Here is a 26636-nt window from a genome sequence, read left to right on the forward strand (position 1 = left end):
TTTGACTCTCAGTCCTTTATTGCTCTCCTCCACCTTCTGCAGCTCCTCCCCATCCACGCGAGCTGGTCGCTGTGCCGCGACAATGCCCCCCTCCATTCCCTCAACACCGTTCACTGTTCACACACCACCGTGACCACGTCTTTCCAAGAGCCTCCTTTATCAGTGTCAGCGTATTGTCCACCGACTATTTGAGCCTACCCAGCATCTCCTTCCTGTGCCGCTCAGAATTCTTACTGAACTGCCACTCAAACTCCACCGCCATCACCTCAGCCAGTGTGTCCACCCTAATGGGCGTAGCCCCACCCAGCGAGCTTGCTCCCAACATCTGTCCTCCCACAGGACCTCGCACCGATCTCGAGGTCTCAGGCGGACTAGCGCTCGTTCCTTTTCATCCTGTATTCTTCCGTTGGGTTTTCAACAACCTCTAATGAACATAACGTTACTGAGGGCCGTTCAGATACAATCTCCCCCAAATCGGGGTGAAAAGGGCCACAAAATAAAAGCTCCAGTCAGAGCTGCCCAACACGTGACCTCCACCTACATGTCACCACCGCAAGTCCCCCGAATCTTACTGACATAACGTGACAGCTCATGTTGAAAAATCAAATTCCACTTGGCAATAAACCCAAAATCAACCAACAAAGTATTTGGCTGTAATTTGGTTCAGTTTGGTCATGGTAGCTGTGTAAGGACTGATTCATGGAACGGATCAAAACCCAGCTTCAAGGGAGGTGTCCGGGAACATAAATTGATTGAAATGAGTGCGGTTTTCAGAGAACAATTGAAAACTGGAATTGTAAACTCAGAATGTGAGAATCACTCAACAGGCTGGGCAGCATCTGTGGAGAGAGAACGAGGGTCAATATTTCAGGTAAACCTTCATCAAAACGAAAATCAGGGTGAGACCATGTCATGTCTGCACGTACTTTATGCTTCCAGCCATTCATATTTTAACAAGGAACAAAGAGAAGGATTCTGTATTTCGCACAACTCCAGATTCTGGGAAAGAGAAAATTATAACCCTAATGGCTGTGGGGCTATGACTGATCGTGGAAGAATTCCCAAGTTCGAGCCAAGTGTTTTCCATGTAATTTCTCTTTAACTTTGATGTGAAGATCCACAGAGTAATTGTTAAAGTGTTTACATCAGCAACATTGCCGCTTACTAAGCAGCTCAGGTCGATTCCTGCTGAAAGCTGCATCTGAAGAGGAAAAAGCAGCAAAAGATCAGCTCTTCTTTTGAACATGGCCAAGTCAATTTGTTTGTCAGAGAAGTGATTGATTTTAAATAGTTTTGTTTTAAGATATTAATTTGCTGCATTACTGAGTGAGAGTAAAGTACACAAATTATCATCAATCATACCTCAGAATTGTCTTGGTTCTCCAGAATTTTGCACACTATCAAAAAACTCTCAAGGAGATAGAGGCCTGGGCGAGGGTAGAGGGCAACAAACCCTGGGATAAGGAGTCATTAAACATGTCCAGAATTAAAGGCACTAACTGCTCCGTGAACCTCTTATAGAATTCAACGGAAAAGCCATCCGGGCCAGGGGCTTTGTCAGTCTGCATCACACCAATGCATTTTATAATTTCCTCTGGGTTCAGTGGGATTCCGACTCATTGCTCCTCTCTACCTTCATCACTGGGATGGATAAGCTGTCCAAAAGGTCAGTCATGACCAATCCCTCCGTCGGAGACGCCAATCTATAAAGATCCCGATAGAACAAATCAAAAGCTGCATTAACCTGAGGAGGGGCGGTAACCAGGCTACCACTAGCGTTCCGTACCTGTATGATTTCCCAGGAAGTCACCTGCCTCTAAAGCTGGTGAGACGAAAGGTGACCAACCTTCTCCCCATATTCGTAAAACATGCCCCTCGAGTGTCGCAGCTGGCCCACTGCTCTATCTGGCGATAATAGTTCGCATTGTGTTTGCAGCTTTTTCCTACTTGCCAACAACTCAAGGGTAGGGGCAAGTGGGTACTGGTGATCCACATCAAGAATGGACTCCACCAGCCTCTGCGGCTCCTCCCTCACTCATTTCTCCCCATTCATTTCATTTCATTTCATTGTCTTCATCAAATGCACTTTATAGGAGATAATGTCCCACCTGAGGACCACCCTGAGGGCCTCCCACAGCGTGGAACAGGGCCGGCTCAAGGTGCCGGCAACTCGGGCAGTCTCCTGGGGCACCATGTGCTAGGGGGCGCCATCAGTACTGAGGTTGTAAGATTCTAAGGACGATCTGCGCATTTGCAACATGTTGCCTCCGCTTGACGGCAGCTACGCATGCTCAGTAGCTGCCCACGTGCAGCCCGGAGTCACGTGGGGTGCTCCTTCAGCCCCGGCCCCGCCCCCTGTGCGGCCGCCATGTTGATTGGCCTCGGCCGCCTGCCGGTCTGGTTCAGCCGCTGGCGGCTGCTCAGTGTCTGTGTGAGGCAGTGGCTGCACGGAGGGTCCTCGGCGGGAGGAGGGCCGCCGAGGGGAGCAGGAAAAGGCTTTCCGCAGCGGGGAAAGGTGATGGAGCGCAGCGCTGGAGGCCTTTAAAATTGGCACTTGTAAGGGCTGTTATGTAGGATCACTACAAGGGCGCCGAAGTTCAGCTTGCCCGGGGCGCCAGCAACCCTAGGGCCGCTGCTGGCATGGAAGGTGAGATTGACTCACTTTCAATAAATTTTATACAGTCCCAATGGCAGTGGACATGTGTTCACAAAGTTTCTTGTCCGCTCATAATGTTGTGTCCAACCTCCATGGCCGAGGTTGGGAGGGACCTGACTCTTGCGTCAAATCCACAAAGTGCGGGGCATGGTCCGAAATCACAATCCCTGAGTACGCAGCCCCCACCACTGAAGGGAGAAGAGACCTATCCACCAGAAAATAATCCATCCGCGAGTATACCTGATGAACATCTGAGAGAATAAAGCACCAATGATCTATTCCCCCATCTGCTCCATGAAACACGACAAAGCACTGGCCACCCCTGATGGAGTCAGAGATTTGGGCTTGGACCAATCCAGACGAGGGTCCAGAATATAGTTTAGGGCCCCCACCCAAAATAATCTGATGCGAATCTAAATGGGGGAGGGAGCCAGTAGATTATTAATAAAATTTGTATCGTCCCAATTCGGGATGTACCTTTTAACCATAACCCCTGGAGTGTCCACCAGGGAGCCACAGACAATAACATGTCTGCCAATGGAGTCGGCCAAGATCCCAGAGGTAGAAAACTGAACTCTTTTATTCATTAATATTGCCGTACCACCGGCCTGAACGAAAGACTTGTCCCACCCACACCTTCCGCATCTCTGTTTGGTCCCTGACCCGCAACTGAGTCTTTTGCAAACACCATATCGGAATTTAAACTCTTAAAGTGAGTAATGGAAGCCGGGTTGAAGGATTGGCTCATTATCGTAGTTTTTTTTAGAAAATAAGCTTAGAGCTCTTGTTTTGTTTCGTTTTGTTAGAAGTTGATTTTAGTTGTTGGTTTGCCCTCCCTCTATTTGTGTGTGCATTTAGGTGTGGTAGGAGGCAAGGGCGATGGCCTGGTGGGAAGGGGGGGGGGGGGGGGGGGGGGGGGGGTAGTTTGGTGACGGTGCTTGCAGAGTTTCTTTGTTTAGTCTTTTGATTTGATTTGGTGGCCATCTTGGTTGGGCCTGGTTGCTGTACCATTTCCGTATCTTTTGAGGAGTCTCTCTTGGTGGAAATGGCTGACTCCGGACTGAGGAGGGGTGGGAGACCCCCAATTATTTGGGCACCTGGAGCATTAGGGGCTGAATGGCCCAGTGAAAAGGCCGTGAACAATCACCTTTCACAACCTCAGGGAGTCCCAAAGCACTTCACAATCAACGATACCTTCTTAACGGTTGTCATTATTGTAACACAGGCGATGCAGCTTAGAATTTGTGCACAGCAATCTCCCAACTCAGGAATGAAATAAATGATCAGATTATCTGTTTTGGTGATTATAGTTGAGGATAATCATTGATCAGGACGCCAGGGAGAATCCCCTGCTCCTCTTCTTTTTCATTCATCAATGAAGACAGATGAGCCCTTGGTTTAACAACTCATCCAAAAGAGGGTGTAGCAGTCCCTCAGCTCTTCACGGAAGTGCCACCTTAGACCTCGTGCTCAGTGGTTACATTGGGGAAGAAGTTTTTTGTTGATAGTTCCATGTTACATACAAAATAGGAGCAGAAGTATGCCATTCGGCCCCTCAGGCCTGCTGCTCCATTTACTAAGTTCATAGCTGATATGTTTGTGTTGAGTTCCACATTCCCACCAACTGCCCCCCACCCCGATAACCCTTGATTTCCTTGTCCAACAAGAATCTATCTAATCTGCCTTAAAAATATTCAGCAATCCCGTTTCCACCGCCTTCTGAGGCAGAGCGTTACAAATTCGCGCAACCCTCTCAGAGGAAACATTTCTCCTCATCTCTACTAAAAGGGTAACCGGGGCAACATCAGGCACACCGAAAAATGAGGTGTCAACCTGGAGAAGCTACAACACAGGACTACTTGTGTGCCAAACAGCATAAATTGCAAGTAACAGACAGCTAAGCGATTCCACAACAGATGCATCAAATCTAAACCCTGTAGTCCTGTCACATCCAACCGTGAATGGTGGTGGACAATTAAACAACTCACTGGAGGAGGAGGCTCCACAAATATCCCCATCCTCAATGACAGAGGAACCCAGCACATCTGTGCAAAAGACAGAGCTGAGGCAGATATCAGTCTTCAGCCAATACGATTCACTCCACGTGACATCATGAAATGGCTGAATGACTAGATACTGCAAATGCTGTGGGTGCTGACTATATCCTGGTGAAAGGACTGAAGACATGTGCTCCAGAACCTGCTGCACCCCTAGCCAAGCTGTTCCAGTACAGTGACAACACGAGCTTCTACTTGGCAATATGGAAAATTGCCCAGGTGTGTCCTGTACACAAGAAACAGGACAAATCCAACCCAGCCAATTGCCGCCTTATCAGTCTCCTCTCCATCATCAGTTATGTGATGGAAGGAATCATCAACAGTGCTATCAAGCACCAATAACCTGCTCATGGAAGCTCAGCTTAGTTTCCGCCAGGGTCACTCCCTTCCATCATAAGATCAGAAGTGGGGATGTTGACAGATGACTGCACAATGATCCACCATCCCCATCCTCTCCATAAACCCTCCCACCTCTCGGGCCATTCTCGACCTCCCCGTCGACTTAGGGCTCAAATTGTCCAACCTTGGCTCCATTACACAATTGAAATGGGATTTCCCATTGCAACCACTCCACTCTGCCAGGATACCCACTGGTGGGGCTGCGTGGCCGGCGGGAAAACCGAATGGGAACGAGTGGAGAATTGCGGCCAGGATTTCTCCTGAACAACCCGATATTGCTGCTCTCTGATCAGTCCCCATCTGTCCCAGTGCTCAGTCACTCCATCCCCATGACAGGTTTGGGAGGCACCTTGGCACAGTGGTTAACACTGTTGATTCACAGCGCCAGGGTCCCAGGTTCGATTCCCGGTTTGGGTCACTGTGCGGAGTCTGCACGTTCTCCCCGTGTCTGCATGGGTTTCCTCCGGGTGCTCTGGTTTCATCCCACAAGTCCAGAAAGATGTGCTTGTTAGGTGAATTGGACATTCTGAATTCTCCCTCTGTGACCCGAACAGGCGCCTGAGTGTGGCGTCAGGGGATTTTCACAGTAACATCATTGCAGTGTTAATGTAAACCTCTTGTGACAATAATAAAGAATATTCTTATTATAGGAACTTGGGCAGACATCACTTTAGATTAATAGGTCTATAATTTCCCAGTTTATCTCCCACCCTTCTGAAGTAGGTTCTCTCCCTCCCTGCATCACCCTGTGTTTCTCCTCCTCCTCCCGATCTTCTCATCTGACCATCCCGCCCCTTCCCGGGTGGGGCGGTGATTCAGGGTTAAAACCCGCCCCGATACGGTGCACACACACACACACACGGAAGTGGACACAGTGATACCACGTGTTGCAGTTGAAAGGTAGCAGCGCACAAGGTAAGTGTATTTCTATCTCACCCAGGGCTTCTGCTCTCCCTGACACTATCTCCCAGCCCAGCGCTGCAAACCTCCTCTAACTTCTTCACCAATTCCCCTCTCAGCCACTCCGAGAAACAGCAGCCCCGTCATTCCTTCATGGACAAAGCCTCCTTTCTCCCAGTGGACTGTCAGTAAACAGCAGCGGCCACAGGCACATCCACCGGCTTCCGTTTCACCAATTCCCACCCAGATGCCCACTTGCGATGTGAAACCATCAAATCTGGCAGCAACAGTCAAACTGAGGCGTGGCCATGTTATTGGGAGGTAATGGTTACTGACTGCAGTGTGGCTGTATCTGGACAAACATGTCCACTGCAAACAGAGGCAAGCACACAGCAAAAAGTCACCATTTCTCAAATCCTACCCCAGCTGCAAAGGTTGCCAATGAATAAATCACTGGGAAAGTTTGCTATTCCCCCCAAATGCTGCAATAGTCCGGGGAGGGTAGTTGTGATGAGGCTCTCACTGTGTTGTGAGGGAGTGGGTGAAGGGGGGAGGGGAGGGGAGGGGGACACCAGTAGGTAACCGGTCAGTTGGTGTTGCCCATGTTCAGGAAAAAGACTTCAACCAGAAACAAGCCTCTTTTCAACACAACACCAACTTCAGACTTTCATTCATCTGGCGCCTCTCATGACCCCAGGAGGTCACAAAGCACTTTGCAGTCAGTATTGAAATGAATTGTGATATAGGAGGAAAATCCAGTTCAAAATGTTTCAAACCCTGGTAAAAAGAACAATCCCTAAATCACCAGTAATACTGGAATTCCATTTTAAGGTATCTGAGACCAGTTTGGACAAGGCAGGTTTTCCAGGTCTTTCCATGGCAGCCAATTTGCACAGCAAGATCCCACAACAGCAATGTGATAATAACCAGTGGGTCTGAGAGCTGTAGGCACCCTGGGGGCTAAAAATCCCAGGAGATTACAAAAGATAAATGTAATGAAGGAACAATGTGATAATGACCAGTAGGCCAATGGGTCTGGGTGGGTAAAAATCCCGAATTATGCTCCAGAAGCAAGTCTTTGTTTTCTTTCATGCAAGGTGGGCATTAGTGAACCAAATGGGGGTTTTTACAACAACTGATAACGGTTTCATGGTCATCATTAGACTTTTTTAAAATTCCAGATTTTTATTAAATTCAAATTTCACCACCTGCAGTGGCGGGATTTGAACCCGGGGTCCCCAGAGCATTACTCTGGGTCTCTGGTCTACTAGTCCAGTGACAATAACATGATGCCACAGCCTGTTGTACAAGTAATAGCGATAAGGCACCTTAGGATATCCTGAGGGAAAGAACTATGATGCTGAATAAGTTCCAAGATATTCCCAGGTGACATCTTTAACAGGGAATGTCATCGGAGAGAAAAGAAAAACCTTGCATTTATATAGCACCTATCACAATCACAGGATGTCCGAAAATACTTTACAATCAAAGATGCTTTTTAAAATTTAGTTGTTGTTGTAACGGAAGGGACGCAGCAGCCAATTTGTGCACAGCAAGATTCCAAAGTCAGAAGTGAAATAAATAACTAGATGACCTGTTTCAATTATGTTAATTGAGAATTAACTATTAGCCAAGACTGTAGGGCGAATCCCCTTCTCTCCTTTCAATACAAGTGATCCTTTATATCCACCTGAGAAGACAAATACAGACTACACTTACCATCTCATCTGAAAGTGCCACTTCAGACAGTGCAGCTGTCCCTCAGCACTGCCACCCTCCCATCCACATCCCATAGTTTACATACACAGTCAGCTATTCCACTATGGCAACCACGTCACCCAAATATCTTGCACCACACTCACAGACACAATGCCCGCTCTCTTGCAGAAGCTCAAGAAAAGCAACAGAATGGTCCATTCTGGGTAAACGTCTCAAATGCATGAAGTACTAGCTAGCACAAGACAACTTTCTGTATTAAGAAATATGAAACATGTGTAAGAAAGAGGTTATTTTAACAGGAGACCTCAAGCATCCAAAGAATAATAGAAATACAGAAGTTCTTTTGATTCAGGATTGGTAACCGTGCTTGACTGGTGTTTGTAAAGGATTTAATCAATGTACAAGAAATTCTAGTTATACCACCTCCTGGGGGCAGTAATGAAAATGAAATTTAAAAAATGAATATCGCTTATTGGCACAAGTAGGCTTCAATGAAGTTACTGTGAAAAGCCTTTAGTCGCCACATTCCGGCGCCTGTTCGGGGAGGCTGGTACGGAATTGAACCGTGCTGCTAGTCTGCCTTGGGTGGCCAGCTATTTAGTCCAGTGTGCTAAACCAGCCCCTAATCAGCCCAGTAACTGTAGTTTGATGACATTTGCATCATCAGGAAGTATGATATACCCAAACCAGGAGATTACAGAAGATAAAAGTAATGAGGGAACAATTAATGCCTGCAGGTTGTTGAAGTATGTTCAACAGGGGTGGCACAGTGGTTAGCACTTCTGCCTTACCGCGCCAGAGACACAGGTTCAATCCTGGCCTTGGGTGACTGTCTCTGTGTGGAGTTTGCATGCTCACCCTATGTCTGTGTGGGATTCCTCCCACAGTCCCCAGATGCGCAGGTTAGGTGGATTGGCCATGCTAAATTGTCCCTTAGTGTCCAGGGATGTGCAGGTTAGGTTACAGGGATAGGATGGGGCAGTGAATCTGGGTAGAGTGCTTTTTCGGAGGGTCCGTGCAGACTCGATGGGCTGAATGGCTGCCTTCTGCACTGTAGGGATTCTTTGTTCAAATGAACACTTTACCAAAGGACAACTGGATTACATTGAAAGGAATAATGCTGAAAGTGCGCAATACTTACAGAAAACTACGAAGTGCAAAATAAACATATACTGATATGTCTGGCCCGCAATGATTTTAACATTCTAACAAGCATTAATTGGCTTCAGATGGGACATCCTCCTCTTGCTCAGGAGGAAGTCCTGCCTCGGAAACCTGCCGGCCAATCTGATTGGCCAGTCGCTCCCAATGTCCCTGCAGTGCCAGAAGCGGTAGTGGACAGGACTGGGATTGCAAGCAGTTCCGAAAGCCTATGTCCTGAGAGTCCAGGACCAGGTATGTTTTGGCGGTCCCAGTGCAGGGGAGATGAGGCCTGGGGAAGTGATCAGAGCGGATATTGCAGTGTCGGTTGAGTGAGGGCAAGGGGGTGGGGGAACAGGACATACTCGTTAAATGCAGATTGCTGATGGAGGCTCCCTGCTACCCCTCTCCCCATTTTCCTGCCCGAGGTCTGAATAGGGTCAGTTATGTGGGCTGATAACTTATGGACCTCAAAAGGCAGACAGGCCTTCCCAGACCCAGCATAAAATTGCAGAGAAAAGTTACTCTCGCCCATAGTTAAATTTAGAAGCCAGTCAACAGGGTTTGGAGGGGCAAAGAGAATAATTGACTGGCTGCTCTCTAATGCAGGAGGGCCTCCTCTCCGGATAGGGTTGGAAGCCTCAACCTGAGAGAAATAACGCTGCTCCCAGCATAAATGACTGGGGGCATCTGGCCTTCAGACCTGCGGGGTGATGACCAACATTTGCAGCCCACATTAAAGACAGCAGCAGAGGTTTGGACGTTATAGTAAAACCTTCTTTCAGTTTTGTGGCGGTAACAAGGTAGTCAGGGAACAAGTACAAAAGATAAAATATGTAAGTAGAGGCAAGGCTGAGAATTGACAATATCGTGTGTTAACTTGCTGCAAGTGTTCTTAACGGAGGCTCTGAGAAACGTGTTCTGTAAATCTGGTGAAGCACAGAAAACTCAGAACTTTTATACAAATAAGATGACGTCGCAGACATGTCCTCCCTATTAGCAAATCGCTATGAGTCGATGGTATTTCCCCCAGAATGCAGAAAGAGTCTCGGTAGGTTATTTGTGAGTTACTGTCCACCGCTATCCTTTCATTGGATATGGGCATCACTGGCAGGCACAGCAGTTGATGACCATCCCTAATTGCCCTAGAACAGAATGGCTTGCTAGGCCATTTCAGGGGCCAGTTAAGAGTCAACCACATTGCTGTGGGTCTGGAGACGCATGCAGCCAGGCCAAGTAAAGACAGCAGATTGCCTGCCCTGAAGGACATTAGTGAATCAGATGGGTTTTTGTATAGAATAGGCATTTTTTAATATTAAAACAAACTTTATTATTAACACACAATTAACCCCATTGACATACAAGAACAAAAAAACCCAGCCTTTTAATTAACAGTTAAACAGTTTTTTAAAAAAGTCTTTGAGTTCACTTTCCCATCTACTTCTAAAATTTCAATTGAGCAAAATCCAGATACAAGTCAAATGCCACTTATTAATAAGGTTGACACGCGTGGTGCAGTGATTAGCAAGGGCGCCCCTCGGCGCCGAGGTCCCAGGTTCAAACCCGGCTCTGGGTCACTGTCCGTGTGGAGTTTACACATTCTCCCCGTGTTTGCGTGGGTTTCACCCCGCAACCCAAAGATGTGCAGGGTTGGTGGATTGGCCACGCTAAATTGGCCCTTAATTGGAAAAAATGAATTGGGTACTCTAAATATAAGAAAAAAAAATAAAGTTGACACTCAGTGGCTTACAGATTTATTCACAAAGTCCTTGGAGAGAGGCTTTCAGAAGTCAGTTGAGAAACAACTTCTTTCCGCAGGACTTTAAAATGAAATTAAAAACAGACACGTGGCAGGGTTGAAAACAAAACTGGAAAACCGACCCAGCTCTCCCATGACTGACATGTCAGACTGCCCAGCTGTTAACCCACAGCTCTAACAGACATATAATCTGGATAAACCTACAGCTTTAACAGATATATAATCTGGATAAACCTACAGCTTTAACAGATATATAATCTGGCTACCTTAGCCTAAGTTCTTTCAAGAACATTACTGCCACAGATATATGATACAATATACATACAAAATTACTACATTCGTCACAGGGACACTATTTTCTCTAAGTAGTGCACACTTTCAGCATGATTCCTTTCAATGTCGATCCAGTTGTCCTTTGGTAAAGTGTTCCTCGGATCATAGAATCCCTACAGTGCAGAGGAGGCCATTCAGCCCATTGAGTCTACACTGACCTTCCGAAAGAGCACTCTACCCAGATTCACTGTCCCACTCTTGGTGGACACTGGAGATGGACCAATAGGTTAGAAATGGGTCAGTGTGGAGCCCCTATTCAAAAAAGGGGATAAACTAGACAGAGGTATTAAAACCTCCATTCACACTGCAGAGGTAAATTTGAGAACCATTTATCCTGCTCAATAAGTGATTGAACAATACACAACAGACTAAGAAGGGGACGATCACTTCTCACCGGCCTGCTTGGAGGAAGAAACAGCTCAAGGTTACTGTGCAACTCATTATGATACATCCCGACTCCCAAGAGACGTTTGACAAAATTCCTCGTGTGAACTTTTAAGTTTAATTCGAAACGATAGGGATTCCGAGTAAATCGTATGAATGAATAAAGTGAATTGAAGAGTAGAAAGCAAAATCATTCAAAAATGGAGAAGGTATGTTACATGTTTAGAGAACTTTGGTCAACCACACTTGAAATACTGTTTTGTTCTGGTCTCCATATTTAAAAGGACATAGAAGCACCAGAGGAAATGTTTAAAAAAAAAAAGATTTGCAAGGATGTTGCCAGAACAGTGTGCCACTATGAGGGACGACTGAACGGTCTGGGTCTCTGCTCTCCAGAAAAGAGCAGCTATAGCGGTGTCCCAGGAGTGATATTATGAGGCGGTTCAATATGGTCGACATAAAAAAAGGTGTTTCCACTTATAAGGGAGCCCAAAGCTGGAGAGATGTAAATACAACATCATCATTAATAAGGAATTTAGGCAGAGCTTCATTACTCAGAGTTGTGAGAATGTGGAACTTGCTACCACATGGGGTTGTTGCGAAAAAGAACACGGGTGCATTGACAGGAAAAATAGACAAGTAAATGTGGAAGAAGAGAAGGGAAAGTTATATTGATAGGGTGGGAGGGGCTAAGATGGGGGGAAACATGTGCAACAGAGACCTGTTGGGCCAAATGGCTTGTTTCTGTAAAATGCTCTGTTAAATTAAAGAACACATATACCTTATGAATGGTATAGGAAGAGCTGGATTATTGGCAGACTCAATATTAAACATGTAGGCAGTGCAACAGTCAGCAAATCGAAGAGAATGTTGAACAACGTAGTCAAAATGGTTGACTATAAATCACAAGTTGTGGTCACAGTGCAATTGCTCCAGTTAGATCACAGTTTAACAACTCATAGAATCATAGAATTTACAGTGCAGAAGGAGGCCATTCAGCCCATCGAGTCTGCACCGGCTCTTTGAAAGAGCACCCTAACCAAGGCCACACCTCCACCCTATCCTGCATAACCCAGTAACCCCACACAGCACGAAGGGCAATTTTGGACACAAAGGGCAATTTAGGCCAATCGGCCTGACCTGCACATCTTTGGACTGTGAGAGGAAACCGGAGTACCCGGAGGAAACCCACGCACACACTGGGAGAACGTGCAGACTCCGCACAGACAGTGACCCAAGCCTGGAATCCAGTAAATGTTATGGAAAAAATGAATGTGGGAACTGGACAAAAACACCTAAAAGGTGCAAAATATAGAGAAGTGTCGTTAGGACTGATGTCAGTGAATTCCTATTACTGTGAAGAGTGAGCAATGATTAGTGTATATATTTACAGATAGTGCAGTACAGATGAAAATCCAAGCTGCATTTCAGCAACATTTCCATAGTGCATTTGGAGAACTATAGGTGGTGATGGAGACTCATTCATACTATCCATGGAGTCACAGAGTTTGACAGCTCAGAAAGAGGCCCTTCAGCCCATTGAGTCTGTATGTTGAAGTATTCCATCTAATTTCTTCCTGAAACCAATGTCTAATGGTAGATGCAATCATTCTGGGCTGGATTACATAGGTTACATAGCCCCGGATAGCAGCGTGTACTTCTGCACGTAGTCTTTCAAACCCCTTCCTCAAGATAGCACACAATGAGCTCAACGGACAAAAGCAGAAGTCTTGACGGTTTCAGTGGTGTACAAGCAGGTATTTTAGACCAGGCAGGGAGCCAGACATGAACAATGGTAGCTGACCATTGACTGAAACGTTGATAATCTCAGACAATGAGATGGACTATGATACGATTGAGTGAGTCCTGTATGACTAATCTGTTTGATGACCTCATCGTAATCAGAATGATGAAATAGGCCAAAGAGCTGAATAGTCACTTCTGTTACAATGGCTGCATTAATCTTTGAACCTTGCTTGTGTGAGCTTTGTGCATTGTTACACGGACTGGATGGATCCAGTTAGGATGCTCCCATCTGTGTGGTCTGGGGAAGAAAAGCGAAATGTACAAAATGCCCAGTGCGTTTTACCTTGCACCATTTCTTGGCTGGTTGCAGATTAGAATTGATAGCTGCTGTAGAAAAATCCATTGGGATATTATTTGTTTTCTGTTTTAAATATGTTATTAGGCAGTTTAAATATGTTATTAGGCAATGTTGAGGGAGGTAGATATATGGCTTGTGATTTAGATGACCTGCTACTTCATGGTTTAATGTTAATTTTTAACAGCGTATAATGCAATACTTATGACAACTGTCTCAGGAATTTGTACCAGGCTTCCCCTTCCCTCTTTATTTTGTAATTGTTTCTAATTAGTGACACACTGTCTGCTTTATTGATGGTTAAGCAATTTAATTTGGCTGACTGGGGAATTATATGTTGATTTTAAAAGCTGGTTTTGCTAAATATGCCTTAAGACAAGAGGTCTTTGCCTCAAATATTCAGCAGTTAACAAGCAGTCTCACCTTAGAAATATAAAGAATAAAAGCTTGTGTCCAGTTTTACTGCAAGACTGTAAATGTTTCATTACAAACACTCGACTTGCGATTCATCATTGGCTCATTCTTATCTTCAGTTGCAAATCCTGGCGATTCATTAACTTTCTCGAGAAATGTATAGTACTAAAATCCCTTTGGACATCTGTGTGTTATCTGTATTTTTCTTGCAGTTTGGAACAATGGAGAACCTGAGCAAAGCAAATTGCCGTTTCACTCTTGACCTGTTCAGAAAGCTGATTGAGGAAAATGAAGCCGGCAACATCTTTTTTTCTCCATTCAGTATCTCCACCTCATTGGCCATGGTTTACCTTGGTGCAGGAAATAACACTGCATCTGAAATGGCAAAGGTATGCATAGAATTACCCTGAATAAAATGCTACCTCGCGGTAGCATGGTGGTTAGCATCAATGCTTCACAGCTCCAGGGTCCCAGGTTCGATTCCCGGCTGGGTCACTGTCTGTGTGGAGTCTGCACGTCCTCCCCGTGTGTGCGTGGGTTTCCTCCGGGTGCTCCGGTTTCCTCCCACAGTCCAAAGATGTGCGGGTTAGGTGGATTGGCCATGCTAAATTGCCCGTGGTGTAAGGTTAATGGGGGGATTGTTGGATTACGGGTATACGGGTTGCGTGGGTTTGAGTAGGGTGATCATTGCTCGGCACAACATCGAGGGCCGAAGGGCCTGTTCTGTGCTGTACTGTTCTATGTTCTATGTGGCTGAAATATTTTTTTAAGTGTTTTGTCCATGCATTTTTTTTTTTGCGTCCTTTCTTTCACCAAGTTGAGTAGCTAAAGGCAGAAATGAGGAGCGAAACTTCACACAATTAGAATATCCTCGGTTCAGTGCTCGGTCTGCAGTGAGCTAAGTGACCCAAATTAAATTAGTAATGTTCTGGAGGTGACAATCCACCAGGGTTCCTGCCCTGTAATCCCTGTTCAGTGACCCCCTACTGTGAGTGTGCGGATGTTGGCCGAGAGCAGCGTTGATATTAACTGATGTGCCCAAGTGGTTCAATAACCTATTGACACTCAACGTCCAGGATTAGACCTAAGGTGCCTTTGGTGCGATTCTGGAAGGTGACCAGCGTGTGCAGAATGATATCCAGGCACAGAATAAATGTCTGCAGGAAATGGAGAGGGGGCATAGAAAACTAGCGGATAACAAAATGACGGGAAAAACGTAGGTGATTATAACTTTAGCTCCTTTTTCAGTTCACTGCTTGATGTTTATTTTATGCATTTATTTTAAATACAGGCTCTCCATTTTGATCAAGTTGGAGATGTCCATTCTGGATTTGAGAAAATGCAGTTAGAGATTAATCGAGCTGGTGTCTCGTATCTGCTGAAAGTGGCTAATCGACTATATGGGGAGAAGAGCTACAACTTCCTAGAAGTAAGTGGTGGGTGAGTCACCTGTTCCCAGGTTCTTCCAGGGCTCAGGAGCCAAGCTGGAAGACGCATGTCAATTATATTGTTCTTGACTCCTCCCACTAATCCCCTCAAAGGACAGAGCTGACCCCTGACCCTATTGTCAATGTTTGGACATTGCTGGTTTGGACGATACACCAATTCTGGTGATCCACAAATCATTTTTAAAGCAGATCTTCAAAGGTTTCCCAATTGGACAGTATAACTAATTTTCCCTATGTTCACTGTTCAGGAATTCTGTAAATCCACCATGAAATTCTATGGAGCAGCGATGTTACCAGTTGATTTCCAAACTGCTGCAGATAAAACAAGAGAGGAGATCAACAAATGGGTGGAGGATCAGACTGAGGGTATGTTGTCCTCCAGATTTAATCATTTCCAAGCTGAGGGGAAGGTAAATTCAAAGGAAATATAAATCTTTGTGCCAGTAATTTGATTGGTATATTTTTAAAAATTTAATAAAGAAGGTTTTATTAATTCACTACTCCCAGCCACAGCAGCGTGAACATTTGAATGTATTATATAGAATGAAACTTTCTCAAAACTTATCAACAGTAGGTTAACTGTCTCAGACTTGAATCAGATTAGCAGTGTTTCAGTGTCCTATTCAGTGTATTATTGTACCTTACCCAATGAGAAATGGACTTCAGTCAGGCCTTTGACAAGGTCCCTCATGGCAGACTGGTACAAAAGGTGAAGTCACACAGGATCAGGGGTGAGCTGGCAAGATGGATACAGAACTGGCTCGGTCATAGAACATAAGAACTAGGAGCAGGAGTAGGCCATCTGGCCCCTCGAGCCTGCTCCGCCATTCAATTAGATCATGGCTGATCTTTTGTGGACTCAGCTCCACTTTCCGGCCCGAACACCATAACCCTTAATCCCTTTATTCTTCAAAAAACTATCTATCTTTACCTTAAAAACATGTAATGAAGGAGCCTCAACTGCTTCACTGGGCAAGGAATTCCATAGATTCACAACCCTTTGGGTGAAGAAGTTCCTCCTAAACTCAGTTCTAAATCTACTTCCCCTTATTTTGAGGCTATGCTCCCTAGTTCTGCTGTCACCCGCCAGTGGAAACAACCTGCCCGCATCTATCCTATCTATTCCCTTCATAATTTTAAATGTTTCTATAAGATCCCCCCTCATCCTTCTAAATTCCAACGAGTACAGTCCCAGTCTACTCAACCTCTCCTCATAATCCAACCTCTTCAGCTCTGGGATTAACCTAGTGAATCTCCTCTGCACACCCTCCAGTGCCAGTACGTCCTTTCTCAAGTAAGGAGACCAAAACTGAACACAATACTCCAGGTGTGGCCGCACTAACACCTTATACAATTGCAACAGAACCTCCCTAGTCTTAAACTCCATCCCTCTAGCAATGAAGGACAAAATTCCATTTGCCTTCTTAATCACCTGTTGCACTTGTAAACCAACCTTCTGTGACTCATGCACTAGCACACCCAAGTCTCTCTGAACAGCGGCATGCTTTAATATTTTATCGTTTAAATAATAATCCCGTTTGCTGTTATTCCTACCAAAATGGATAACCTCACATTTGTCAACATTGTATTCCATCTGCCAGACCCGAGCCCATTCACTTAACCTATCCAAATCCCTCTGCAGACTTTCAGTATCCTCTGCACTTTTCGCTTTACCACTCATCTTAGTGTCATCTGCAAACTTGGACACATTGCCCTTGGTCCCCAACTCCAAATCATCAATGTAAATTGTGAACAATTGTGGGCCCAACACGGATCCCTGAGGGACACCACTAGCTACTGATTGCCAACCAGAGAAACACCCATTTATCCCAACTCTTTGCTTTCTATTAATTAACCAATCCTCTATCCATGCTACTACTTTACCCTTAATGCCATGCATCTTTATCTTATGCAGCAACCTTTTGTGTGGCACCTTGTCAAAGGCTTTCTGGAAATCCAGATATACCACATCCATCGGCTCCCCGTTATCTACTGCACTGGTAATGTCCTCAAAAAATTCCACTAAATTAGTTAGGCACGACCTGCCTTTTACGAACCATGCTGCGTCTGCCCAATGGGACAATTTCTATCCAGATGCCTCGCAATTTCTTCCTTGATGATAGATTCCAGCATCTTCCCTACTACCGAAGTTAAGCTCACTGGCCTATAATTTCCTGCTTTCTGCCTACCTCCTTTTTTAAACAGTGGCGTCACGTTTGCTAATTTCCAATCCACCGGGACCACCCCAGAGTCTAGTGAATTTCGGTAAATTATCACTAGTGCATCTGCAATTTCCCTAGCCATCTCTTTTAGCACTCTGGGATGCATTCCATCAGGGCCAGGAGACTTGTCTATCTTTAGCCCCATTAGCTTGCCCATCACTCCCTCCTTAGTGATAACAATCCTCTCAAGGTCCTCACCTGTCATAGCCTCATTTCTATCAGTCGCTGGCATGTTATTTGTGTCTTCCACTGTGAAGACCGACCCAAAAAACCTGTTCAGTTCCTCAGCCATTTCCTCATTTCCCATTATTAAAACTCCCTTCTCATCCTCTAAAGGACCAATATTTACCTTAGCCACTCTTTTTTGTCTTATATATTTGTAAAAACTTTTATTGTCTGTTTTTATATTCTGAGCAAGTTTACTCTCATACTCTATCTTACTCTTCTTTATAGCTTTTTTAGTAGCTTTCTGTTGCCCCCTAAAGATTTCCCAGTCCTCTAATCTCCCAGCAATCTTTGCCACTTTATATGCTTTTTCCTTCAATTTGATACTCTCCCTTATTTCCTTAGATATCCACGGTCGATTTTCCCTCTTTCTTCCGTCCTTCCTTTTTGTTGGTATAAACCTTTGCTGAGCACTGTGAAAAATCAGCTTGGAAGGTTCTCCACTGTTCCTCAACTGTTCCACCATAAAGTCTTAGCTCCCAGTCTACCTTAGCTAGTTCTTCTCTCATCCCCTTGTAATCTCCTTTGTTTAAACACAAAACACTAGTATTTGATTTTACTTTCTCACCCTCCATCTGTATTTTAAATTCCACCATATTGTGATCGCTCCTTCCGAGAGGATCCCTAACTATGAGATCATGAATCAATCCTGTCTCATTACACAGGACAAGATCTAGGACCGCTTGTTCCCTCGTAGGTTCCATTACATACTGTTCTAGGAAACTATCGCGGATACATTCTATAAACTCCTCCTCACGGTTGCCTTGACCGACCTGGTTAAACCAATCGACATGTAGATTAAAATCCCCCATGATAACTGCTGTACCATTTCTACATGCATCATTTATTTCTTTGTTTATTGCCTGCCCCACCATCTCGTTACTATTTGGTGGCCGATAGACTACTCCTATCAGTGACTTTTTTGCCTTACTATTCCTGATTTCCACCCAAATGGATTCAACCTTATCCTCCATAGCACCGATGTCATCCCTTACTATAGCCCGGATGTCATCCTTAAATAACAGAGCAACACCACCTCCCTTAGCATCCACTCTGTCCTTCCGAATAGTTTGATACCCTCGGATATTTAACTCCCAGTCGTGACCATCCTTTAACCATGTTTCAGTAATGGCCACTAAATCATAGTCATTTACGATGATTTGTGCCACCAACTCATTTACTTTATTCCGAATACTACGAGCATTCAGGTAAAGTACACTTATGTTGGTTTTTTTACCTCTGTTTTGAATCTTAACATCTCCAGTTTTATTCCTTTTGTTATTACTGGGCCTATTCACTGTGCTCCCCTCAGTCACTGTACCTTGTACTGTCGCCCTTATGGATTTCTGACTATGTCTTCTCTGCCTTGCACTTTTCCCCTTACTTCCTTTTGTTTCTGTCCCTGTTGTACTACCTTCCAACTTCCAGCATTGGTTCCCATCCCCCTGCCACATTAGTTTAAACCCTCCCCAACAGCTCTAGAAAACACCCCCCCCTAGGACATCGGTTCCAGTCCTGCCCAAGTGCAGACCGTCCGGTTTGTACTGGTCCCACCTCCCCCAGAACCGGTCCCAATGCCCCAGGAATTTGAATCCCTCCCTCTTGCACCATCTCTCGAGCCACGCATTCATCCTATCTATCCTGACATTCCTACTCTGACTAGCTCGTGGCACTGGTAGCAATCCTGAGATTACTACCTTTTGAGGTCCTACTTTTTAGTTTAACTCCTAACTCCCTGAATTCCGCTTGTAGGACCTCATCCCGTTTTTTACCTATATCGTTGGTGCCTATGTGCACCACGACAGCTGGCTGTTCACCCTCCCCCCCCAGAATGTCCTGCAGCCGCTCCGAGACATCCTTGACCCTTGCACCAGGGAGGCAACATACCATCCTGGAGTCTCGATTGCGTCCACAGAACCGCCTGTCTATTCCCCTTACGATCGAGTCCCCTATCACTATAGCCCTGCCATTTTTCTTCCTGCCCTGCTGTGCAGCAGAGCCAGCCACGGTGCCATGAACCTGGCTGCTGCTGCCTTCCCCTGGTGAGCCATCTTCCTCAACAGTATCCAAAGCGGTATATCTGTTTTGCAGGGAGATGACCGCAGGGGACACCTGCACTGCCTTCCTACTCTTGCTCTTTCTTTTGGTCACCCATTTTCTATCTCCCTCAGTAACCTTCACCTGCGGTGTGACCAACTCGCTAAACGTGCTATCCACGACCTCCTCAGCATCGCGGATGCTCCAAAGTGAGTCCATCCGCAGCTCCAGAGCCGTCAAGCGGTCTAACAAGAGCTGCAACTGAACACACCTCTTGCACGTGAAGGAGCCAGGGACAGTGGACGTGTCCCTGAGCTCCCACATCGCACACGAGGAGCATGACACGGGTCTGGGATCTCCTGCCATATCTTAAACCCTTGGTAAACTTAAACAACTAGAATTTCAAAATAAAAATAAATAAATTAGACAATGAAAAGAAAAAGAGAGACTACTTACCAGTCACTTACCAGGGTTAAAAAGCACCTCCTCACACTCTGCACCGAATTACCTCACTGCACCAAATTACCAAGTTTCAATCCTCCACTCTGTATGAGTCTCACTCCGGATGAGTCTCCTGGAAAGTGGTCGCTTGAAGGCATAGAGTAGCAATGGAAGGGTGCTTTTCTGATTGGAGGGCTGTGACTAGTGGTGGTGCTGGGACCTTTGCTGTTCGTAGTATATATAAATGATTTGGAGGAAAATGTAACTGGTCTGATTAGTAAGTTTTCAGACGACACAAAGGTTGGTGGAATTGTGGATAGCGATGAGGACTGTCAGAGGATACAGCATGATTTAGATCGTTTGGAGACTTGGGCGGAGAGATGGCAGATGGCGTTTAATCCGGACAAATGTGAGGTAATGCATTTTGGAAGGTCTAATGCAGGTAGGGAATATACAGTGAATGGTAGAACCCTCAAGAGCATTGACAGCTAGAGAGATCTAGCTGTACAGGTCCACAGTTCACTGAAAGGGACAACACAGGCGGAGAAGGTAGTCAAGAAGGCATATGGCAATGCTTGCCTTCATTGGACGGGGAATTGAGTATAAGAATTGGCAAGTCATGTTGCAGCTGTATAGAACCTTAGTTAGGCCACACTTGGAGTATAGTGTTCAATTCTGGTCGCCACACTACCAGAAGGATGTGGAGGCTTTAGAGAGGGTTCAGAAGAGATTTACCAGGATATTGCCTGGTATTAGGGCATTAGCTATGAGGAGCAGTGGAATAAATTTGGTTTGTTCTCACTGGAACGGTGGAGGTTGAGGGGCGACCTGATAGAGGTCTACAAAATTATGAGGGGCTCAGATAGAGTGGATAGTCAGAGACTTTTTTCCCCGGGTAGAGGGGCCAATTACTAGGCGGCATTGGTTTAAGGTGCGAGGGGCAAGGTTTAGAGGAGACGTACGAGGCAAGTTTTTTTTTACAGAGGGTAGTGGGTGCCTGGAACTCGCTGCCGGAGGAGGTGGTGGAAGCAGGGATGATAGTGACATTTAAGGGGCATCTTGACAAATACATGAATAGGATGGGAATAGAGGGATACTGACCCAGGAAGTGTGGAAGATTTTAGTTTAGATGGGCAGCATGGTCGGCGCAGGCTTGGAGGGCAGAAGGGCCTGTTCCTGTGCTGTACTTTTCTTTGTTCATTGTTCAGTTAAACAATGAGACCAGGCAGTTCCAGGTTGTTGCCCCAGTTACAGTGAAGGAACGGCAATATATTTCCAAGTCAGGGTGGTGAGCGGCTTGGAGGGGAACCTCCAGGTAGTGGGGTTCCCAGGATATGCTGCTTTTGTCCTTCCAGATGGCAGTGGTTGTGGGTTTGGAAGGTGCTGCCTAAGGAACCTTTGTGAGTTCCTGCAGTGCAACTTGTAGATGGTACACATGGCTGTTCATCGGTGGTGGAGGGTTTTGAATGTTTGTAGAAGGCGGAGCAATCCATGGGGCTGCTTTGTCCTGGATGGTGTTGAGCTTCTTGAGTGTTGGAGCTGCGCTCATCCAGGCAAGTGGAGCGTATTCCATTACACTCCTGACTTGTGGCTTGTGGATGGTGGACAGCCTTTGGGGGGGGGGGGGGGGGGGGGTGTGTGTGTGTGTGTGTGTGTGTCAGGAAGTGAGTTACCTGCCGTAGGACACATAGCCTTTGACCTGCCCTGGTAGCCACTGTATTAATGTGGCTAGTCCAGTTCAGTTTCAGATCAATGGTAACCCCCAGGACATTGATTGTGGGGGATTGAGTGATAGTAATGCCATTGAATATTAAGGGACGGTGGTTAGATCCTCTCTCTTGTAGGTGATGGAAATTGCCTGGCACTTGTGTGGTGTGGTAACTTGCCACATGTCAACCCAAGCCTGGATATTGTCCAGGTCTTGCTGCATTTGGACACGGACTGCTTCATTATCTGAGGAGTTGCGAATGGTGCTGAACATTGTGCAGTCATCCGCAAACATCCCCACTTCTGATCTTATGGTGGAAGGGAGGTCATTGATGAAGCAGCTGAAGATGGTTTGACCTCGGACACGACCCTGAGGAACTCCTGCAGTCATGTTCTGGAGCTGAGATAATTGACCTCCAACCACCACAACCATCTTCCGTTGTGGCGGGTAAGACTCCAGCCAGCGGAGAATGATTCCTATTTATTCCAGTTTAGCTGAGGCTCCTTGATGCCACACTCGGGCAAATGCTGCCTTGATGTCAAGGGCAGTCACTCTCACCTCACCTCTGACATTCAGCTCTTTTGTCCATGTTTGAACCAAGTCTGTAATGAGGTCAGGAGCTGAGGGACCCTGGCGGAACCCAAACTGAGTGTCTGTGAGCAGGTTATTGCTGAGTGAGTGCCGCTTGATATACTGTTGATGACACCTTCCATCACTTTGCTGATGATGGAGAGTAGACTGATAGGGCGGTAATTGGCTGGATTTCTGTCCTGTTTCTTGTGTACAGGACACACCTGGGCAATTTTCCACATTGCCGGCTAGATGCCAGTGTTGTAGCTGTACTGGGACAGCTTGGCTAGGGGTGCGGCAAGTTCTGGAGCACAAGTCTTCAGCACTACTGCCGGAATATTATCAGGACCCAAAGCCTTTGCAGTACCAGTGCCTTCAGCCATTTCTTGATAACACGTGGAGTGAATCGTATTGGCTGAAGACTGACAGGCTGAATTCTCCGGAGCCCGACTCCGAAATCAAGAACGGCATTCGGTCTATGGAGAATGGCTCCCGACGCCGAAATCGGGGCAGGCGCTGGTTTGATGCTGGTTCGCAATGCTCCACCCATCCAAATCGGCAGCATTGGGCTACGCGCCGTGCACAGTTGCAACCCCGTTGGAATATATTGGCTGCCGCACCTGTGATGCTTTGCCTCCGATGGGCTGAGTTCCCGATGGTGTAAGACGTGTGATCCCACGGTCGGGAGCCTAGCATGGTGGATGCGGACAGTGTCCAGCGCAGCCACACTCGGCCAAGATCCGTGCTGCTGGCCGGGGACTGGTGAGAGGTGACCAGGAGGTGGGCTGTGGGGTCGGTGTGGGTGGGTATGCGGACCAGCACGGCCAGTGTGTGTGGAGGTTGTAGGCGTGCGCGGTTGCAGCTTGTCAGCCCTGCACAGGTGCAGTACGGGACCGGGCGATTCTCCGACCATTTTCTTTGTGTTCCACAGGTGTTTCACGTGGCACCGGTGCTAAACCCTCACTGGATCGGTGAGGGTTTCTTGCCGATTATCCCGTTGTGAAACACCACAGATCCTCCGTTGGCGTCGGCACTTAGCCTGATGAACGGAGTATCCAGCCCGACATATGTGATGCTGGGGCCTCCGGAGGAGACCGAGATGGATCATCCACTCGGCACTTTTCGGCTTATTGTCCCGGGAACAGATGTACACCATCCAGGGGTAGGCATGGCGGTGCCGCGTGCGGTTGCCCCCCTCAGCGCTTCCCCCCCCCCCCCTCTTTGCATGATGGCCCACCCTGTAGAGGGTGTGTTCCCCCCCCCCCCCCCCCCCCCCCCCCCAGCCGAGGCTGAGCACTGGGGTGGCAAGCCCAGCACCCTTGGGCTCTTTGCCTGTGGGCAAAGATGGCTACTCACCACCTCGGCTCCTTGCAGAAGCCCATCCATCAGGTTGACGGTTTTAAAAAGGAGAGCTGATCAGCGCCAGCGTGATCACTTTCTGGGAAGGCCATTGGATATGGGGTCGCTCTCGTTAATTGTATGAAAATGGGACTTGAGTGGTGGTGATTGGTTTCTCGCCATGCCACGGTGGGATCCTGATTTTGCCTGGAGCGGTTCTTGTTTCCGACCTATCCCGCTATTCACCGGACTCGTTTCGCTTGAGCGAAGAGCACAGCAAGGCCGGAGAATTGCGCCGTCAATGCTATCTCTGCTTGTAAACATTCTCCACTTCAGTGGATTTGTTTGTAACTATTGAAAGACCAGCAATAAATGGTATTGTAAGGACTATAGGGGTATGGAACACAGGAAAAGACCCCTCCAGACCAGCTGGTTAGTCCTGTCATTTGGTACTTGTTGGTAACCTGGGGATTGCGAAGGTTTTGTAAGATAACTCTTTAAAAAAAATAGTTAGGATAATTGGTTAGTAATTAGTAACACAGACTATTCTCAAACTGTGCTTTGGGGAATGAAGATTAATATACATTTTATTAATTTATTGAATGCAAAGTCCCGAAGCCAAGCACTATCTTTTGGTTCTCCTGTCTTGAGTGTGGATAGGCCTCTGCTGAGTCTGTGGATCGCACATTCTTCTCTGATGTGGTGCATAGTTTGTTCCGTCCCACAGGCAAATCCGGGGACGGCACTAAGGCCCCATCCGTAGAGGTTGGCCAAGCAGGGGTCGTGGCCGATCCTGAACCTGTTGAGTGTGGGTCACTCTGTGGCGCTAACAATTGTACACAAAGACTCGAGTGAAGTACAAGAGAGGCTTTATTGCTGTGAGATGCTATTCCTCCGGCGGCAGCTGTAGAATAGTATCTCGGTGAAGCTAGCGCATATTTATACACAAGCTCCCTGTGGGCGGAGCTAGCCGGCAGGGGCTTACCGGAGAAACCTGTATTACAGGTACGGCCATACATCCCCCTACTGCAAGCACACATATATACAGTGGTTGTATCACCACAAACTCTTTCCTGGGAATGTTGAAACCAGGCAGCTGTTGGGTTGGGACCTGGAATATACATAAATGTGAAGTAATGCTTTTTGGTAGCAAGTATAGAAGATTCACCTAGACCATGGAAATAAGAAACTGAATGAATGAAGGGAAAGAGCAAATAGATGGAGGGATACAGGTGAACACATCACTTAAATCAGGTGAACAAAACAATTCAAAACGCCAACAGTTCCTTGGGATTAATTGTGTGATATAGAATTCACAAGTCAGGTTATGCATAGGATCCTGGTCAGGCCCCACAAGGCTGCACTGTTCTGTTCTCCATATTCTAGAACCAATGTAGGAGCACGGGAGAAAGTGCAAAGAGAAGGATGGGACCTGAACTGAGAGATCAGAGCTATCGGGAAAGGTTAAACAGGTTGACCCTTTCTCTGTCACACAGTTCACTTTCTCCGAGAGTGGGTAGAATGTGGAACTCGGAAGTGGTGGCGACAAATAGCTTAGATGCTTTAAAAATGAAGCTTGAAGAGTAATGGGGGAAAAAGGAATATATAAAGACTGCGGAAAGGCTGAGTGAAGTGAAGGAGCTGAATAATATTGGTTGCCGGGGGAGGGGGGGGGGGGTGGATGGAGGGTGGCTCGCTCCTCCCTCAAAAACAAAGACCCATTCCCCCCCCCCCCCCCCCAGCCATAACGCACTGCGGATGGGCCTAACAAAGGCCAAGTGGGACTTCCACTCCTCACCTGGGGTGGAGGACCCGCCATCAGTGGCAAGAGCATGTTTGTGGCTGCTGCCGATCCCATATGAAGAGGAGTAAGAAGACCCATAGATCCCCGAAAGCAGCAGGTCTGGGGTCTTGTCGTGGAGATTTTCAGCGGGTCAGCGATGGCATTGGGGGGGGGGGGGGCTGGCTGGGTTTAAGGCTTTGTTGGGAGTGCAACGGGTGGTTAGGAGGATAGGGAGGGTCCATATTAGGTGGGCAGTGACCCGAATTGCAACCGGCAGCTCCTGAAGATTGACCACCCCTCCCTTTTCCTTCCTGCCCTTTGAGGAATGCAGTTAAGAAATCAGGCTTCCCGATCCCACCTGACAGTTTACGCTAAACATTTTATGGTGTGGGCAGCAAATTATCAGGGTCAATTGGCCTGGAAACAAGCCAAATTGGCATTTGATTACCTATTTAAAAATAGCTGCCATGCCCCCCCCCCCCCCCCCCCCCCCCCCATATTATGGGAGGTGAGCCCAGGGGTGGGTGGAGAGGTGTTGAGGTTGCCATCTGCCCTATTTTACGTGCCCCCCCCATCTCCATTAGATACATGCCCGGAAGGTGCCTGTAAATACAGCTCAACGTGGATGAAATTGGAAGAGAGAAGCGTGTGGATTATAAACTCCAGCACAGTCTATTTAGGGTGAATGGTCTGTGTCTGTACTGCATGTCTTTGTAAGTTAGTAGGCTAATTTAACTTGGTTATTAATCTATTTGAAAAATTCATAGATTTGTAGACATTTAATGCACAGAATGAGGCCATTCAAGGAGGATGGCACGGTAGCACAGTGGTTAGCGCTGTTGCTTCACACTGCCACGGTCCCAGGTTCGATTCCTGGTTTGGGTCACTGTCTGTGCGGAGTCTGCACGTTCTCCCTGTGTCTGCGTGGGTTTCCTCCGGGTGCTCCGGTTTCCTCCTACAAGTCCCGAAAGACATGCTGTTAGGTAATTTGGACATTCTGAA

The 26636-nt window shown here is 46.7% G+C and overlaps 1 protein-coding gene across 1 annotated transcript in view; it reads left to right on the forward strand.

The window, feature by feature from the left end:
• The first annotated feature begins 5892 nt into the window (after positions 1 to 5892).
• The window catches only part of LOC119965838 (leukocyte elastase inhibitor-like), a 29365-nt gene continuing 8621 nt past the window's right edge, over positions 5893 to 26636 (forward strand). The window contains exons 1-4 of the mRNA XM_038796729.1: positions 5893 to 6027; positions 14075 to 14251; positions 15154 to 15291; positions 15559 to 15676. Of these exons, the coding sequence (XP_038652657.1) occupies positions 14084 to 14251; positions 15154 to 15291; positions 15559 to 15676 (424 nt within the window). The 5' untranslated portion in view covers positions 5893 to 6027; positions 14075 to 14083. The remainder of the gene's footprint in view (positions 6028 to 14074; positions 14252 to 15153; positions 15292 to 15558; positions 15677 to 26636) is intronic.

The sequence above is a fragment of the Scyliorhinus canicula genome, chromosome 5 (genome assembly GCF_902713615.1).
Source record: "Scyliorhinus canicula chromosome 5, sScyCan1.1, whole genome shotgun sequence".
Taxonomy (NCBI): Eukaryota; Metazoa; Chordata; class Chondrichthyes; order Carcharhiniformes; family Scyliorhinidae; genus Scyliorhinus; species Scyliorhinus canicula.